Source organism: Carcharodon carcharias, chromosome 18, assembly GCF_017639515.1.
Source record: "Carcharodon carcharias isolate sCarCar2 chromosome 18, sCarCar2.pri, whole genome shotgun sequence".
NCBI classification, from domain to species: Eukaryota; Metazoa; Chordata; class Chondrichthyes; order Lamniformes; family Lamnidae; genus Carcharodon; species Carcharodon carcharias.
In genome coordinates this window covers 30,842,474-30,861,852 of record NC_054484.1, presented here as the reverse complement: position 1 = coordinate 30,861,852, position 19,379 = coordinate 30,842,474, and the positions used below count along the sequence as shown (strand labels likewise).

Sequence of the window (19,379 nt, the reverse complement as noted above, 5' to 3'; positions counted from 1 at the left end):
AGAAAAACATTTTTACACAGCGAGTGGTTAGGATCTGGAATGATCTGCCTTAGTGTGGTGGAGGCAGATTCAATCGTGGCTTTCCAAAGTGAATTGGGTAAACACCTGAAGACAAAATAACTCGCAGGACTATGGGGAAAGGCATGGGAGTTAGACCAGCTGAGATGCTCTCAGCCACAATTAGTCTCCCTTTGCGTTGTAACCATTCAATGATTCCTTGCAGTTATTTACACAATGAAATAGGTTTCAAATATACGTTAAGTATTTCTGGAATGACACTGCTGACTTTAGATGCACCAGAAATGTAATAATCTGAGCCATTTTCTGCTGGTTCCCATTCTCTTTCAATCTGGTCCACTTGGATCATTTACGCTGCATCATGGTTGATTCTCCACGACTCCTCGGCTATCCATTTTCCACAGCAATACTTCTAACAGTCCATCCCAATAATCCACCCAAACACAGCTTCCAGGCTCCCTCACCCTCACACCTCTTTCCAAGCCTGGACAACAGTTTATCAGTTCCCCATGCTGACTCCACCTTACTTACAAGTTAACTTCATCCCACCACAGGACTTTAATCTTGAATTCTCTCTCATTGTCTCATCTCTATCCTATACTTATATTCGCATGCATATGTAATTTGAGATTCCTTGAGTTAATTGTGTGCACTTTTTTGCTGTCATTTTGCATACAAGCCCATTACTTCTCCTTTTCTTTTCTCTTTATATCTTTTGGGCTCTTCCTCCCTATCTTCTTGCCTTCCCAGTCATATCCCCATTCTTTCCCCCGCCCAGAGTATTTTTCTTACCCCAATCTTCACTATTCTTCTATCTTCCTATCAACATATTCTCTAAAAAAATTTTTGAAGCACGCAGATGGTTTATTTAAGTGCATAGTCCTTTAAACTTTTTTGTGCAGCCACTTAAAGGGGTTGACTTGTTTGTGGCCTGTGTGGGTCTTTTCGCTACACAACTTACAGGGAACATTGCTCCCTATTCAACTGCCCACTAGAACATTGCTTTCTATTGTCCTGCCCATCAGACTTTACTCCCTCTTGGATAATCCCACAGCTTCCCATTATGCCTGTCCAGGCATTCTCGAAAGGGCCAATAAAGACATCTGTTGCTGCCTCCTTATGAGCAGCAACCCCAACTTTGCTCTCTCACCAACCTTCCCACTGGGAAACCTTGCCAAATTTCTACCTGTCCCACTTACTCCTCCCAACGCTGATCCTGTGGACTGTCACTGATCATGTCACTGCTCTCTGCATTTCCATTCAGAATATCAATTCACTTGGGAACAATACCCTTGTTATCCATAACCTTATTGTGGATGATTGTATTGATATTATGATCTGAACATAAACTTGAGTCATGGGTGATTACACTATGCCCTTTACTGAAGCCTGCCTGACCTGGTTATACCTTCCATCACCTTCCCCACCCAAATTGCCAAAGTAACACTACTGTCCTTATCACCAAATGTCACCTTGACCTGTCCCTCAACTCGTCTGGCACCTTAACCGTCTTTGAACACTTTACCTTGTTCCATCACTCCTGTCTCCCTTAAAATGCTCATTCTCTACCATTCATTCAAGCCTTAGGTCAAATTTCCCACAAAGATATCCTCACTGTTTCCTCCCTCAGCCTCTCCCCACTGAGTTCACTTCCCTCCTATCCTCCCTTAATCTTTTCTTCCACATAAACTCCAACCCAAATTCCTGGCCAGACTCCTGACCAGGCCATTTGCCTCTCTATTCACGTTGACTTAATTACAGGCAGGGCTACATTTGCTTACTTCCTTGTATCCCTCACCATTCATAACTCTCTCTCCCATTCCAACCCAACCCTTCCATTTCTCGAAAAAAAAACTCTCCTCACATCACTGACAATTGCATTTTCAAATTCCCACTGAGAACTGGGGTTCATCATTCATTGATGTTACTACAACAACTAATCTACTGTGTAACAAGCTCACCTTTCTCCTTGATTCCCTTGCCTGTCATTAAACCCTGCATTAACTATTTAATTTTGTATTTTAGGGTCACTTTTGCAGCACTAAAGCTGCTCTTGACATCTGTAGTACTGCATTTTGTTTCAACAAAGCAATGTGTAATCTGAAATTACCTGGCTCAGGTCACCCAGACCTTCTTGTAGTCTAAGGGTTAAACTATTTGAGAGTGGCCTTAGCTGGTAAGAGAAGATAGAATGCTTACAAATAGATTGAATTAAACAGCAGAAGACATGACCGAATTATAGTGAGTAGAAAGAGCAAGAGAGAAACTGATGTTTGCTATCGACCAGCAAACGGTTTACACAAAGACAAAATTCTGAAGGAAATTAGTGGGGAAAGTTCAATATCCCAAAGTTAATGGACATCATCCAGGGGCACTGAAAAGGAGACATGAAAATGTAGATTCAGAAGACTCTTCATCCAACATCTGGATACTAGAGTTAGTTTTTGGTACTTCACTAAAACTGATAAGTAACTTGAAGTGGGTGACCCCTTCCAATTCATCCATTGTTGTTACATTTGATGTTATATTAAATGTTAATCCAAAAATAATACTGATAACAATGACTCTGGAAAAACAGATTTAGTTTAGTGGAGTACTACAGAGCTGTTATGCTCACAGAACTGTGACCAGCACAAGCCACATAATTCAGGAGAGATGGGGAGAAAGTTATGGCAAGTAATGGGAAAAGGGTAGAACAAACTTTGGAACAGTAAGGAAGGTTAAAGAAAAAACTTCCATTTAAGTAGTACTTTTCTCAACCTTAGGACATCCCACAGCACTGTACAGCTTTTCAAATAGTTTAGAAGTGCAGTTGTCAATGTAATATAGGGAAACACACCAGGCACTTTGCATGCAAAGTCTCACAAACATAAATAAGATAAATGACTGGATAATCTGTTTTGATGATGATGGTCGAGGGATAAAGACTACAAAGGAATACAGCACAAAAACACAAAAAATAGGAGCAGGAGTAAACCATAGGGCCGGTCAAGCCTTTTCTAACATTCAATACGATCGTGGCTGATTTTGAGCTTCAACTCCATTTTCCCTCTGCTCTCCTTAATTCCCTGAGAGACCAAAAATCTGTCTATCCCAGCCTTAATCTATTCAACGATGGAGCATCCAGAACCCCCTCGGGTACTGAATTCCAAAGGTTCACAACCCTTGGACTGAAATAATTTCTCCTTGTCTCAATCCCAAATGATTGGCCCCTTATCCTGGGACTGTGCCTCCACATTTTAGTTTCTCCAAACAGTGGAAATAATCACTCAGCGGCTGCCCTATCTTGCCCCTTCAGGATTTTGTAGGTTTCAATGAGATCACCTCTTATTCTTCTAAACTCTAGAGAATATAAGCCCAATTTACTTAGCTTCTCATCACTGGACAACCCCTCATCCCAGGGACCAATTTATATCCTTTCTGGAGAACAAAGCTGCACTGGAGGAATTCCCCAGCCCATTTTCCAAAAAGTACTAGGGGTTCGCTAATGTCCACCTGAGAAGCCCACAAGGCCCCTGTTTAAAGCCTTATCTGAAAGGTAGCACATCTGGCAGTGCAGCACTCCCTGATAACTGTACTGAATGTCTATGCACTCTGCAAGTCCCCATCCAAGCCACACGCCACCCTGAGTAGGAACTATATCAACATTCCTTCACTGTCGCTGGATCAAAATCCTGGAGCTCCCTTCCTAACTGCACCACATGAATTGCAGTAGTTCAAGAAGGTGGATCAATACCACCGTCTCATGGCCAATTAGGAATGGGCAATTTAAAAGCTACGCTGTCATAGCCAATGATGTCCTGTGAAATAATAAAAATATTGCCTAGAGTGGAGCTTAGAATCCAGAACATTTTGGTTCAGAGACTCAAATGCCATCCTTGAGCAAAGGCTAGCACTTGTTAACTAGTATTATCTGTGCCCTGTTGTATACATTGAGGGTCAGCCAATATAAAATTTGTAAAAGGAAATTTGTGTTAGACTAAACTAATTAATGAAGTAACAGAGAAGGTTGATAAAGGTAACACTCATATTAATACAGTGCCTTTAAGAAAATAAGACATTCCAAGGCACATCACATGAGCATTATGAAGCAAAATTAGACATCAAGCAAACGGCCAAAAGATTGGTCAAAGGTTGGTTTTAAGGAACATTTCAAAGGGCAAAAGAGAGGTAGAGAAGCGCAGAGGCTCATGGGGGGAATCACAAAGCTTAGGGCCTAGGAAGGCACAGCCGTCTGGTGGAGCAATTAAAATCTGGGAAGCTTAAGAGGCCAGAATTAGAGGAGCACAAATATCTCAGAGGGTTATGGGGCTGGAGGGGATTACAGAGGGAGGGGCAAGAACATGGAGGGATTTGAAAACATCAGAATTTTAAAATCAAAATGTTGTATAACTAGGCACTAATGTAGGTCAACGAGCACTGGGGTGTTAGGGGAATGGGACTTGGTGTGAGTAAGGATACAGTCAGCAGAGCTTTGGATGACCTCAAGTTTGCAGAGGTTAGAATGTTGAAGGAAAGCCACAAGTGCATTGGAACAATCAATTCTCGAAGTAAGAAAGGCATTGACGAGGGTTTCAGCAGCAGATGAGCAGAGGCAGGTGCAAAGCTGGGTGATGTCCCAGAGTTGGAAATAGGTGGTCTTAGTGATGGCATGGATGTATGATCGGATGCTCACTTCAGGGTCAAAATGACAAAAAGTTTGCAAACAGTCTGATTTACTTTCAGGCTGTTGCTAGAGAGAGGGATGAAGACAGTGGCTAGGGGATTTTGGAGCAGGGATGAAAGACAATGGTTTCAGTCTTTCCAATATTAACTTGGAAGAAACTTCTGCTTATCCAAAACTGGATATCAGATAAACAGTCTAATAATTTAGCAACAATGGAGCATTCTATCACAGAATCACAGAATTGTCACGGTCAGAAGGAGGCCATTTGGCCCATTGTACCCACAACTGCTCTCCAAATGAGCATTATGACCTAGTGCCATTGCCCTGCCTTTTCCCTGTACCCTTACACATTGTTTCTATTCAAATAATCATCTAATGCCCTCTTGAATGCCTCAACTGAACCTGCCTCAACCACACTTCCAGGCAGTGCATTCCAGACTCGAACCACTCACAGTGAAAATTTTTTCTCACATCGCATTTGCTTCTTTTGCAAATCACTTTAACTCTGTGCCCTCTCATTCTTGATCCTTTTATGAGAGGGAACAGTTTCTCCTTATCTACTCTATCCAGCCCCTACATGATTTTGAACGCCTCTATTAAATCTCCTCTTAGCCTCCTCCTCTCTGAGGAGAACAGTACCAACCTCTCCAGTCTCTCTTCATAACTGAAGTTTCTCATCTCTGGGACCATTCTTGTAAACCTGTTCTGCACTCTCTCCCATGCGTTCACATCTTTCCTATAATCTAAAGATTACATCTCAAGCTAGTGTTCCACCTATCTCTCCAACTATTTATTGCAGTCAGTGATGACCTCCCCTGCCTTTGTTTTCAGTGGAGCCATTGCTGATGGACCTGTTGCCTTTTTGATCCCTTCATACAAGCTCCTGATATTCCCTGTGTCGAAGGACATCTGGATATTCTGGCAGAACTGTAACCAGTAGTCATCAGCAAATCACTTAGCAGTTTGTTGGACTTTACTTCGAGCAGTTCTTACTACATTCAGAGTTTTCTAGCTCGGGTCTCTCTTGTAATTAATGAAAGTGGATCACTTGGCTTCAATAACATCACCTTTAAAAGGTCTTTCCCCAAAGTCACCCATGAGCAATGTAGGTGTGTATTTTCTTACCCATAGAATGAGAAATTCAATCTAAAATAACCCAGCAGCAAAGCCTTTTACTTAACAAGAAAATATTAGTTTATTTCACTTTATTGCTTTGGAAGTTAGTTAAGAAAAGATAAAGTTACTAACACATACACATGCAAAGATTAGTTGTAGATGAAACTAAAATGATGCTTATAAATGTGAATCGAGTTCAGTCTGCATTGTTCATTGTAGGCTTGATATGTTTTTAAAGTCAAGATGTCGCGTTGTCTGAAATAAAGGGCTTGAAGTTGTAGAATTGACTCCGTGGCTGCAATGGCTCCCAAAGTCTTTCTCACGTAAGCTGGAAGATGGAACCAGATGCAGGGAGAGAGGGATTTCTTTAGTTTGCTTTCAAGGAACTATGGTGTGGCTCTTTTTTTAGTCTGGCTGATTGCAGCAGTTCAGTGGCTGTGCTTGTTGGTCCCTCTCTCCCCATGTGCAGCTGTTTCAAGATGGGTCTCCTGTTATGATCCCAGCTGAGGTTGCTACTAGACAAGCCTGATCCCAGGGTGGAACCTGGCTTGATAGATCCTAACTTATTTGTTTGGTTAGATACATGGAGAGTAACTACTGAACAGAATCACAAGTGTCAGCTGATGCACTTTTAACAAAAGAATAAAACATTTATTAAACAAGAAAAGGTGAACTATATTACAATACTCCTTCACCCACAACGATACCTTCACAGATATATGCAGATTTGTAAGGATAACACAAGTTACAAAAGTTATTTTATACTCTAATGTCCACAGTAAATACACAGTCCATGTACCAATAGATGACCTGTGGTCGGACACACCACACTATGAAACCAAGTGATAGATGCCACCTCAAACATATGTTATGGATCTCTCCTCAACTCCCCCAGACGTTTGTCCCACCATGAGCCAACCAGTCTCACTATACTCTGTCTTTCACATGAGGGTTTTCAATTTCCACTCTCCAAGAACTCACTTTGGAATCTTTTCCCAAAACAACGTTTTCTCTCAGATGCCTTCTGCAAGGGTTCACTTCCAGGGTTTCGAACACTTCTTCCTGTGTTCTTCTCCCCTGGGTCACCACATGCCTTCAAGCTGTCTTCCATGCACTCTCTCTCACTGACTCAGCCACCAACAGTACACCACTGCTTTACTTGCCCATAGTAAAGAGTTACAGACCTTCAGCCATCTCTCTGAACTTTCTGGTCTCTTGCAAGCTGTTCTTACTTTAAATCTAAACTTGTGGGGAGGTGGTGGTATAGTGGCACTGTCAAAGGACTAATATTCCAGAGACCCAGTGTAATACTCTGGGGACCCAGGTTCAAATCCCACCATGGCAGATGGTGAAATTCAATAAAAATCTAGTATTAAAAGTCTGATGATGACCATGAAAACATTGCTAATTGTTGTAAAAACCCATGTGGTTCACTAATGTCCTTTAGGGAAGGAAATCTGCTGTCCTTACCTGGTCTGACCTACATGTGACTCCAGACCCACAGGAATGTGGTTTACTCTGAACAATGGCAGTTATGGATGGGCAATAAATGCTAGCCTAGCCAGTAACACCCCACATCCCATGAATAAAAAATAATCTGCTCTCTGCAGTTTTTGTCTCTTTAAATCTGAAGCTTAGAGCGTTTGGCTCACTCTTAACTTCACTTAACAGGCCCTTTTCCAGGTTCCTGTCCTTCCTTTGGCTAGAAGGTCTGCTTGGGACTTTCTCCTGTTTCTTCCCTGGATTCTTGAGGACTTTCTTCTTTAGCTTGGGACTGGCAATCTGTCCCTTTTGCTCCAGTCTCTCTCTGGCAGCTACTTTCAACCAACTTTAGCTTGGAACTAGCTATTTGTCCCTTCCAGGCTGCTTCTGCCTAGCAGCTGTCTTTCAAAAACTAACTGAAAACTGCTTTTCTAGTTCTTCGTGTGTGTGTCTGTGGGAGGGGCCTGCCTCTCTGGACCCCTGTTGCTGGGCAACAGCACTGTTACATAGAACATAAGAACTAGGAGCAGGAGTACGCAATTCAGCCCCTCAAGCCTGCCCTGCCATTCATTACGATTATGGCTGATCTCATTTCAGCCTCAACTCCAATTTCCCGCCCTCTCCCCATAACCTTTCAACCCATTACTAATTAAAAATCTGTCTATCTTCTCCTTAAATTTATTCAGCGTCCCGGCATCCACTGCACTCTGCGGTAGTGAATTCCACAGATTCACGACCCTTTGAGAAAAGTAATTCCTCCTCATCTCTGATTTAAATCTACGACCCCTTAGCCTAAAACTATGGCCTCTCGTTTTTCTACTCTTGTTTGTTTAGCTTAGCTGCAACGTTGTAAAACTCCCATTAGAAATGCAAGCACTTTTTAAAGTGAAACTAAAACTCAACTTGGCTCTTTGTTAACACACAAATGCAGAAATACAAATCAAACTTAAACTTTAAAGCTAAAATTAATTCCTACAAATACAAATATGACTTACTTAAACTATCTCTATTTCCTAACACTTCAAGATGGTTCTCTCGCTAGGTAGCTGCGTTTTTATATTATTCTTGGCAGGCAAACCAAGATGGCCTGTTGTACCATGTGACCTGGTCAAAATTGTTAAGTCACTTTCCAAGAAAGGCAGGGGTATATTATTAATTAGCGACCAGAAGTCATTACCTGCAGTGTTTGAAGTGGCCAAACCCTATGTTCGTGCCAAGGTGAAATTTACATTCCCACAATGTGGCGTTGAGACTTCATTATCTGCTGAACGAGATGAGTCATAAATTAAAGATTGCCTTTTTTTGTGTCAAAAGATGAGACCCAGTCTGAAATCCACAATTCCAGCAGGCTGTCCTGGGAGCCATTTTTAAGTTGGTCACTGCTTTTTTTAAATGTAACTTTAAGAATACAGTTTTCAAAATTTATAACACTGTCATGAAAACACTATGGCAGCAGCTGTTAGCCTTGAACCAGTCAGCATTAGCTCTTGCTTCCAATGTGTTGAGAGAGTGGTACTGTAAATGCTGCTTGGAATATGTTCCATTTCACTTTTGCACTGTGTGTGGGAATGCTGGAGAGTGCCTGTTCAATTGAGTCATGGAACTGTTGGTTTATATCTGGGTAGGCAGTGTGGTTGGCCTTGATACGAGAATGGCATTTCTTCTTTAAAAACGTCAAGGCTTGTATCCTCATCCTGGTGCACACCAGCAGGTGATCTGTATCACAGTCAGCGCTGTACATGTATCCAAAGGGTTAATGTGATGTGGCTAGTGTGTGGGTGAAGAGAATTAGCCTTCTTTCTGCTTTGGTGTATTAGTTTGCTTCTCATTTTCAGTCCACACCTCTGGCTAACAGCAATGTGAAAAAGAGAGCCAAATGTGTAAGTCTCTCCATCAACAAGTCAGCTGTGCCTCCTTGTGGCAACAAAGAAACTGGGTTCCTCGTGGCCTCAGGCTAAAGCTTCAGAGGAACTCAGAGGTGGTTTTGTCCCCAGGCCCACCAACATGTTGACCTGTCCTGGTACTTGTGAACCAAAACTTCCAGCTATAGGCAAATCGCTCCACTGCCTGGTGGGCATCTCAGGGGAGTTGAAGGCTAAGAGAGTAAACACTGACAAAAAAATTGGAGTGGAGCCCAAGAATGGACTGGTGTCTAAATGTGTCATTTTTCTGGCAACCCCTGCAATGAGGCTGTTGCCAAACCAAGTGCTCTGAATTCCTTTGGACTCAACCAGGGAGGTGGAGACGAGACCCTGCTGGGCAGCCCAGCTAGGGTCTCCATAAATTTTGTCCAGGCTTGCACCCTGGAAAGGAACATTCTCAATTACCACAGTATGACTGTGATACAGAAATGGCTTATTAATTCTGGTTTTATGGTATTCAGGAAAACAATTACACTGACCGGGTCATTTGTTTTGTGTTAGTGTTGCCCTGCCCCTGGAAGGGTGTTTGTCAGGGCTTTGGGTAAGGTGGGAGTGGACACCCATTGTATTTAAAAAAACATTGCAAACATCGGCAAGAACCCCTGCGCTCGACTGCGCACGCGCACAATAAATCGCTATAAAGCGGGCTCCTGCGCATGCTCAGTGCACGCCTGGTTGGCAGTTTGAAAGATGGCGGGAGTGACGGTGGATCTGTTAACGGATGATGAAGCGGACAATAAGGACTCGTGCACTTTTATCAGCGGAGATTCGGATCTGCCGGTGGTTTTCATGTGCTCTCAGTGTCGGCTCCCGGTGGGAGACTCGCTGGCCTGGGTGGGAGCAAACCCCAAGGAGAACATGATCTACTTGAAGCGTGAGTGAGAGAGACACGACCGGGGGGCGGGGCGGCAGGGGGAGTGGGTAAAGGGGCGGGGTGCAGGGGAGTGGGTAAAGGGGCGGGGGGAGTGGGTAAAGGGGCGGGGAGCAGGGGAGTGGGTAAAGGGGCGGGGAGCAGGGGAGTGGGTAAAGGGGCGGAGGGAGTGGTTAAAGGGGCGGGGAGCAGGGGAGTGGGTAAAGGGGCGGAGGGGTAGTGGGTAAAGGGGTGGAGGGAGTGGGTAAAGGGGTGGGGAACGGAGGAGTGGGTAAAGGGGTGGGGAACGGGGGAGTGGGTAAAGGGGTGGGGAACGGGGGAGTGGGTAAAGGGGCGGAGGGGGAGTGGGTAAAAGGGGTGGAGGGGGAGTGGGTAAAAGGGGTGGAGGGGGAGTGGGTAAAAGGGGCGGAGGGGGAGTGGGTAAAAGGGGCGGAGGGGGAGTGGGTAAAAGGGGCGGGGGAGAGTGGGTAAAGGAGCGAGTAAAGGGGTGGGTAAAGGGGCAGGGAGCGGGTAAAGGGGCAGAGGGGGCGGGTAAAGGGGTGGAAGGGGCGGTGGTGTGAGAAAGGGTCGGGGGGCTGGGGAGTGGGTAAAGGGGAGGGCGGTGGAGCAGGCAAAGGTGCTGGGGTGTTGGAGGGGAGGCGAATGGTGTTCGGGCGGGGTGTGCTGGGCAGGGGTGTGGTGCGTTTGATGTATGACTCTTCCAAGAGACATGACTAGTCTCTGATAGCTCAGGACATTGACATTGTTACAGCAGCTTATATTTATATAGTGCCTTTAACATAACCAAACAACCAGAGGAGCTTCACAGGAGCATTGTGAAACAAAATATGATGCCTAGACACATGATATCTTGAGTCAGATGATCAAAAGCTTGGTCAAAGAGGTAGGTGTTAAAGAGTGTCCTAAGGGATGGAAGTGAGATCAAGACATGGAGAGGTGTAGGGAGTGATTTCCAGAGGTTGAGGCCAAGGCAACTGAAAACATGGCCACCAATAGTGGAGCAGTTTATAATTGGGAATGCACAAGAGGCCACAATTAGAAGATGCAGATATCTTGGAGGGTTGGGCTGGAGGAGATTAGAGATAGGGAGGGGGGCAAGATCAGGGTGGGATTTGAAAACAAGGGTAAAAATTTTTTAAATCAAGATATTGCTAGACTGAGCCAATTTAGGTCAGTGAGCACAGATGTGCTAGGTAAACGGGAGATGATACCAGTTGAGACTCAGACAGTACGGTTTTGGATGACCTTGGTTTTATACAGGATACAATGCGGGAGATCAGCCAGGTATGCATTGGAATAGCATGTGTAGAGTCAACAAAGGCATGAATGAGGATCTCAGCAGCAGAAGGGCCGAGGTGGGTGAGGAGGTCAGCCGATGTTAAAGAAATGGAAATGGGTGGTCTTAATGATGGCACGGATGCGTGATCAGATGCTTATTTCGAGGTCGAATATGACACCAAAATTGTGAACAGAATGCCTCTTGGGTGATTATATTATCATTGACTCAGAACCAATTTGGGCATTGTATGACTAAAGCATCTTTATGACTAAGAGTAGACTAAGAATTCATATTTCATTTGAAACATACAACTGGTGTTAGAGAGTAGAGAATAAGAAAGGCATTGTATTGACAGGTACATTAAACATTTTAAACATTAAGGGCTTGCTGGATACATCAAGGGCTTGGTGGTATTGTGTTTCTGGGTAAGGGCATGGTATCACCAGGTAAATTGTAAGAGACTGTGTTAGCTCTGGGTTTTGTGGAACCTGCTTTGAACCTTTATTGTAGGTGCAAGAAAAGCCACAGTTGAATGAATTTTACATTGTATGTCTAATTTATTAAAGCTTAATATTTAATTTAGGTATTTGTATGTGCTCACATTATTTCTTGCAATTCTCGTGTCTGAATCATAGAGTAACTTTTCAAAGGTTAGGAGGTTATATCCTACAATGTTATTGAAGTGTTGCACGCAAGGGTTACAAATGTGAGATTTTACAAACTGAATGAATATACATATGCTCGTTCTGAACTCATGTATTTAGTTAGTTGAACAGACGGTGTTCCTAGAAAATGGCCTTCAGTGCTGTTTGCTGTGCTTTGATCGTTGTCCGCATTTGAACTAATAAGCTGCTGCCCTTTTATAGGTGTCACTAAAAATATCCAAGTAGACAAAGAACAGAAGATAGACACTGCAGATGAGTCTGGTTGGTAAGTATGTAATATTCAGTGCAGCTTTTTGAACTCGTCATTGAAGTTAAATGAGGAAAGATTTGATTCTATTTTGTATTCTGTTTTATTAGATAACATAATGATGAGTCTTAATTACTGTCAAATAACCTTACTATCATTTAAAATTTTACTTCTAGAAGTTTGGAGTCTCATTCCTTCAGATTTTAATTATTGTTGGATATTTTATTATAGCCTTTTTTCAAATTTTTTTCCCCAACCTCATCTGTCTCTTAATCCCACCTTTCTTTCCTTCTCTGTACATGATTCTACATTGAATTTAAAATTGAAACTTGTATCTCCTGGTTCTGTCTCTCTCAGGATTTTTCTGTTTGGTTGAAGAGGCATGCTGCTCTCACTATTAGCATTATCTCTGCTTTGTATTATATGTCCATTTATACATAACAGAATAGGAACAGGAGTAGGCCATTCAGCCCCTCAAGCTGCTCTGCCATTCAGTAAGATCATGGCTGATCTGATTATGGCCTTGCATCCATTGTTCTTCCTCCCCCTTTCCCTTGACAATCAAGAATCTACCTTTTTCAGCCTTGAAAGATATTCAATGACCCTGTCATCATCGCTCTCTGGGTAAGGAACTCTTCCTTGTGGAACTCACAGACTCGTGACGCTCGTGAGAGGGGGAAAAAATGTCTCCTTATCTTTGTCTTAAATGGGAGACCCTTTATTTTTCAACTGTATATCCTAGTTCTAGTCTCCCACAGGGGAAACATCCTTTCAGCATCCACCCTGTCAAGGCCCCTCAGGATCTTATATGTTTCAATAAGATCACCTCTCATTCTCCTAAACTCCAATGTTTCCTCATGGGATAACCCCTTTAAGAATCAGTCGAGTAAGCATTCTCTGAACTGTTTCCAATGCAGCGATGTCCTTTCTTAACTAAGTAGACACAGCATTCTAGGTGTGGCCTCACCAATGCCCTGAACAACTGTAGCAAAACCTTCCACCTTTTCTTTTCCATTCCCTTTGCAATAAACACCAACATCCCATTTGCCTTCCTAATCACTTGTCGTACCTGCATACTAACTGCTTTTGATTCATGTACCAGGACACCCAGATCCCTTGGTACCTCAGAGTTCTGCAATTTCTCCCCATTTAAAAAAATCTGCTTTTCTGTTCTTCCTGCCAAAGTGGACAAGTTCACATTTTCCAGCATTATACGCCATCTGCCAAACTTTGAATCCAAAATGCTTCTTAATAGCTTTATCAGGTGTCCTCACTTCTAAAAATTTACATTTCTGAACCTGTCTTTTCTGCCCTTCTACTTAATTGTTTTTTTTTAGTGTATGTATCCTAATTTTTTTCTTCAAAATGAATCACTTAATGTTTTTCTATCCAGTGTCATTTGACAATGGCTTTCTAGGACACTGCCCACTTTGGGCCCCCTCGTATGGCAGGTGATGGGTGCCATTGAAAAGATTCAAAAGAGGGTTCAGTTGATAACCAGTTTAAAGCACCTCTCTTATGATAGGAGGCTTAGAAAGCTGGACCGTTTAGCTCTATAAAAACCCAATCTTCAAGGAGATTTGATTGAGGCCTTGAATAGTAAAAATATTAGTCAATTCATGTGAATAGGCTATTCAAGCTAGATAGGTTAGGGAGAACTAGGAGATGTAAGTGAAAAGAATGAGGTAAATGTTAGGCACCACTTTTCACAAAGGGTCTTCGACTTCTTGAATAGGTTGCCAGCATATTCAGAGTGTGCATTCACTGTAAGCATTCTTTTTTGCCTTTCCCAGGAGATAATGTGGGTACAGGTGAGACAGATGGTGCGTAGAGGTCACACCGTGATGATATGTGACTGGCTTGATGGACCAGTTGGCCTTTTCTTGTACTTCATTATATAATTCATATTTCTGTAGTAACTTTATTTTTCCCTCCTTCCAGCATTTATGTGTTGTTATCCTGTAGTGGCTGCTCTCTGTTACTGGGTAGAATGTACCTATGCACTCCAGCCCACCTCGATTACAAACGAAATGTATATTGCTTGGCTGTGGCCTATATTGAAAGGCAAGTATGTATATTATAAAACAGGGTTCTAATGTACCACTTGCCCATAGTGTATGAAATGTATCTAATGCAGAATTATGACAAATTGACAGAATAGGAAAATCAACTTCAACTTTTGTAGGTATATTACATTTAAACAGTTTGATGTTAATTTAGAGAGAATTCCAATTGGCCCCAATGAGTGGTCATTTATGAGTATAGATCCACTAACTGCTGCATTTTGCCACTGTTGCTGAATTATACGAAGTATCTTACAGGTGTGATCTATTGATGTGAATATTTTTAAAGGTAGAAAATACATGTTTACATTGCCCTCAGTACTGTCCATCTTGGGTAGACTCCAAATTCATAAAATGGTGACCAATTATAAATGTGATGCAAACGACTTTTTTTGGTCAGCTATGAAAATGAAAACCCCCATTGCAGTGTGCAGGAATCCCAAAACCAAGCTGTTGAAAAATCCATTCAAATATAAGTAGAGTTTCTGGTTCAAAAACAAAAATTGCTGGAAAAACTCAGCAGGTCTGACAGCATCTGTGGAGAGAAAGACAGAGTTAACGTTTCAAGTCCGTATGACTCTTCATCAGAGTTTCTGGTTGCCTAATATGGAATGTACATATTCTCCTTTAGGGACAAAATCCATCTAACTAAACCCAAAAACCTTAAGAACAGGTATTTTACTTTTATTCCTTAACCCTTTTAAGTTGTTGTATTAGACCAATAATATTTCTAGTAGCATGTTTCACATACTGACTGGTTCCAAATAAAACACCTTGTGAAACATGAGCAAGAATAAACTTTGCAAGCCAATAATCATCGGGTGTCTCAGCTTAATCATTGAGACCATCAAACTTGTCCTAACAATTGTGTAACTAAGAATATGATAACCCTGTGGGGCAGGGGAGAAAAGGAAGAGGTATGGGGAGGGAAGAAAGGGCACTCCCTAATGTAGCATTAAACCATGATGACCCAGAGATCCTAGGTTAAATTCCTGCTCTATACTGAGTTAGTTGATCTCACTAGGCACCAGTAGAATTGACACTAATGGTCTTGGTATTTCAGTGAAAGAAAATCTTATTCCAATTATTCTAATTGTTGTGCAATGGCTTGTGTTAAAAGTTGCACACACGTGAATGTAAAATAAATAAAATAAAATAAAAATGGATCAGGCTGTGCTGTAGTTTTTTCTAGAGTCAAAGAATCAAATGATACTTGGATCAGGTACAGCAGGGTTAGTACTATTACAATATCACACCTCAAGTGATAATGCTTGTAAAAGAGGAGTGGAAATTGGATGATAAAATAGTGGTACTTTGAAGAAAGAAATAATTTGCATCTATACAGGATTCTACACATCCGCAGGCTGTTCTAAGGCACCTCCCAGCCAAATAACTACTCAAGAACACAAGCAATAAGAGCAGGAGTAGACCATGTGGTCTGTTGAGCAAGCTCCGCCATTCAGTACGATCATGGCTGATCTTGGGCTTCAGCTCCATTTTCCCCACACACTCCCTATATCCCTTAATTCCCTGAGAGAACAAAAATATGTCTGTCCTAGCCTTAATTGTATTCAACAATGGGGCATTTACAACCCTCAAGTAGAGAATTTCAAAAGTTTACAACCCTTTGAGTGAAGTAATTTCTCCTCATCTCAGTCCTAAATGGTCCACTCCTTATTCTAAGATATGCCCCCATATTTTAGTTTCCCCAACCAACGGAAACAATCGCTGTGTCTGTAGGGCCCTATATCCCTTCAGGATTTTGTAGGTTTCTCCCCTTTCTTCTAAATTCCAGAGAATATAAACCCAATTTACTCAGCCTCTCATCATAGGACAACCTTTGCTGTACTGCCTCCAAGGCAAATATATCCTTTCTTAATTGCGGAGACCAAAACTGCACATAGCATTCCAGATGTGGTCCCAGCAAAACCCTGTACAGTTGTAGTAAGACTTCTTTATTATTGTACTCCAATCCCCTTGCAATAAAGGCCAACATGCCATTTGCCTTCCTAATTGCTTGCTCCACCTGTATGCTGCAATTGTAATGTGAGGAAACATGGTAGACAATATGAGCATAGAAAAAGCCCCTCAACCAGTGATATAATCTGTGGTTTTGGTGGCATTAAGAAACATTGACCAGAACAGGAGAATTCCTCTGCTTTTTTGAATATTATTGGATATTTTACACCCGCCTAAAGGGTCAGACATGAATAGTTTAAGATTTTGTCTGAAAGATGTTGTAGATTCCCTCCACTGCGCTGATGTGTCAAGGAGAGTACACACTCGAGTCTCTGGTTCTTAAACACATCCCTGATTCCATGCTACTGCTGGACCAAAACTATCACAGGTACCAAATGCACTGAAAAGATAAATTAGTCACTTGAACAAAGATTAAAACAACTGTTTCATTCCTTATTAATTTGATCAAGATTTGGAAAGTGATTACTAAGAGTGTATTAACCTAAGTATATGTCATGTTTAAAAACAGTTATCTAATTTATCTATTATTTTTCAAATTGTAAATGGTCGTTTGTTTGCTTAGCTATGTCCTCGGCTCCACCACAAATGCAGAATTCATAGATGAGAGAAAAAAGCCAGTAGTCCTAGAAACTGAAGCTGAAGTCCTTGAAGAATTAGCAAAGGTAACATTTTTTGTGTTTGTATCTTCCAATTAAGGTTGTCTTCAGTAGATTAGCTTTGTTGACTTGTGAGCTAAAATTTTGGTTGACTATAAGAATGAGCTATTTGAAAAAAGTTACTATAGTGTACTTGATTATTGAAGAACAGTTTTGAAGTTCAGGCCCTATAAAATGCAGTTGGAAGTTGTATTTTACTTTGTTAGACATTAACTGCGAACACTAATAATTTGCAACTTGTCAGCTGTAAAGTTTAAATGGGCAAAAGGCTTTTTGTTCTATTATTAATTTATTTTGATACATCACCTACAAAACTAAATGCTGGGTTTCCCTTTGGGGAAAACTCATAGCTGATCCCATGTACTGTACAAAAAGCAAAGGTTTGCATTTTAAGATATGCACCAAATTTTCATTGAGCTTAATTATTACATTGCCCTTTTACAGTCAGTTTCTAGTAGAGATGTTGAAGTGTCCATGGGAAAAATGTTGCCTGATTCTTTTGTTCTGCTTATTGTTTGTTTTCAAATCTCATTTAGCCAGTTATATTGCTGTTCAGAAATGACCCTAATGTGAAAATTTTCCTTCCAATAGTCCCAAACTGTGTTGAATCTGATGATTGCAAGACTTGCTGTTGTTGAAGAAAAGATAGAATCATTACAGAATAAGGGATGATTGTAACAAATATTACATACCAAAATTATGCTAATGAAGAGGCTACGTTTTGAAGATTTCAGCAGACAACAGATGCTCAAGCCTAGAGAATTAATACGTTGCAAACACTCTCTCTTTAGGGAAGTCCTTTATTTCTACTGATGTGTGGTGGTGTGATGGTTTTGCTTGTTGCAGAGCCACAACCCTTGGCTCATGTTTGTCAAATATTATATATGTTATGCATTGTACTAGTTGCTGAATTTAACTTTGACTCTTGGTCCTACTATGTTTTAAAAACCTGGGGTTAATCAAAATTATCTCTTGTAAAGTTATATCATAAGTAAACTTTAAATGTTGATATATATCTTGTATCTGTTTAAAGTTTAAGAGGCAGTCTAACCATTTCATCTTGTTCCAAAAATGTCTTTATAAAATTGTTTTAAATGTAGTTTTTTGTTTTGTAAATGTGTAATCATGTTACTGTGAAAAATAAAGCTGTTTCAATCGTTTTGATCCATGCAAGCTACTCTTTAATTACACATATTCTACATTACAGTATTTGTATTTTTTTTGATTCAAGGGGTAATTGGGCACAATTTTGAAATCCAATTCTTGGAAGCAAGGTTACTCCTTGATTGTAATTAGTCTTTAATTTCGAGTAATCTGGGAGTTAAATGAAATGTTTTTTATTCAAGTTTCGTACAGAATGTGACTGATCGCCAAATTGTTAAAAAGTTAGCTATGTTATTTTCAATTTTGCAATTAAAACAATGTGCATTATGCAGTAAACTCGCAATGCTACATTCAACAATACTAAATGCTTGCCAATGTACTACATGAAAACATTTGTTTTCAACTGTAGAGGGCACTCTCAGTCTGGCTACATAAGTACGAAAATAAGTATAACTCCGGTTCTTGTTTGATTTTAACAGTATTAATTTTTTTCCATGTATGGGCAAAATAGATTGTACTTAGTGTTCAAAACCTGCCTTCTCAGATTTTTTTCACCTGCCAGATGGTGTTCCATAACAATTTATTTTTTTAAAAAAATGATTCCCATCAATAGGCGTGTGATAAACTAACTATTCGAAGTACCCTGTGCGCTCACAGCTCTGAAAAGAACCCCTGATTTTAGGGCTGTGATATCTTCAAAAAAAATCTTAGGATGTGAATGACACTGACAAGACTATATTTATTGTCCCTCCCAAGTTCTCCTGAGAACTCCTTGTACTGCTGCAATCCTTGTGTTTTCACATTGATGTTAGATGATAGATAGGAAAGTATGTTGTGAAGAGGACTTGAGGCTGCAGACGGATATAGATAGGTTGGGTGAGTGGGCAAAGATCTGGCAAATGCAGTTTAATGTGGGAAAATGTGAAGTCGTTCACTTTGGCAGGATGAACAAAAAAACAGTATTACTTAAATGGAGAACAGCTGCATAGTTCTGAGGTGCAGAGGGATCCAAGTGTTCCAGTACATGAGTCACAAAGTTAGTACGCAGGTACAGCAAGTAATTATGAAGGCCAATGGAATGCTATCTTTATTACAAGAGGGATTGAATATAAAAGTAAGGATAAAAGCAAAATACTGCAGATGCTGGAAATCTGAAACAAAAACAAAATGCTAAAAATATATTTAAAAATAAAAATTGATGAGACCGCACCTCATACTGTGTGCAGTTTTGGTCTCCTTATTTAAGGAAAAATGTAAATGCATTGGAGGTGGTTCAAAGGAGGTTTACTAGATTGATACCTGGAATGAGT

At 41.1% G+C, this 19,379-nt stretch overlaps 1 protein-coding gene across 1 annotated transcript; it reads left to right on the top strand.

Annotated features, from left to right (window-relative positions):
• Positions 1-9,868: 9,868 nt before the first annotated feature.
• mis18a (MIS18 kinetochore protein A) lies at positions 9,869-18,125 on the top strand. The gene is made up of 5 exons (XM_041211771.1): positions 9,869-10,078; positions 12,221-12,284; positions 14,208-14,330; positions 16,872-16,971; positions 17,557-18,125. The coding sequence occupies exons 1-5, from the start codon at positions 9,895-9,897 to the stop codon at positions 17,635-17,637; spliced, it is 552 nt and encodes a 183-aa protein (XP_041067705.1). The 5' UTR covers positions 9,869-9,894; the 3' UTR covers positions 17,638-18,125.
• Positions 18,126-19,379: the final 1,254 nt, after the last annotated feature.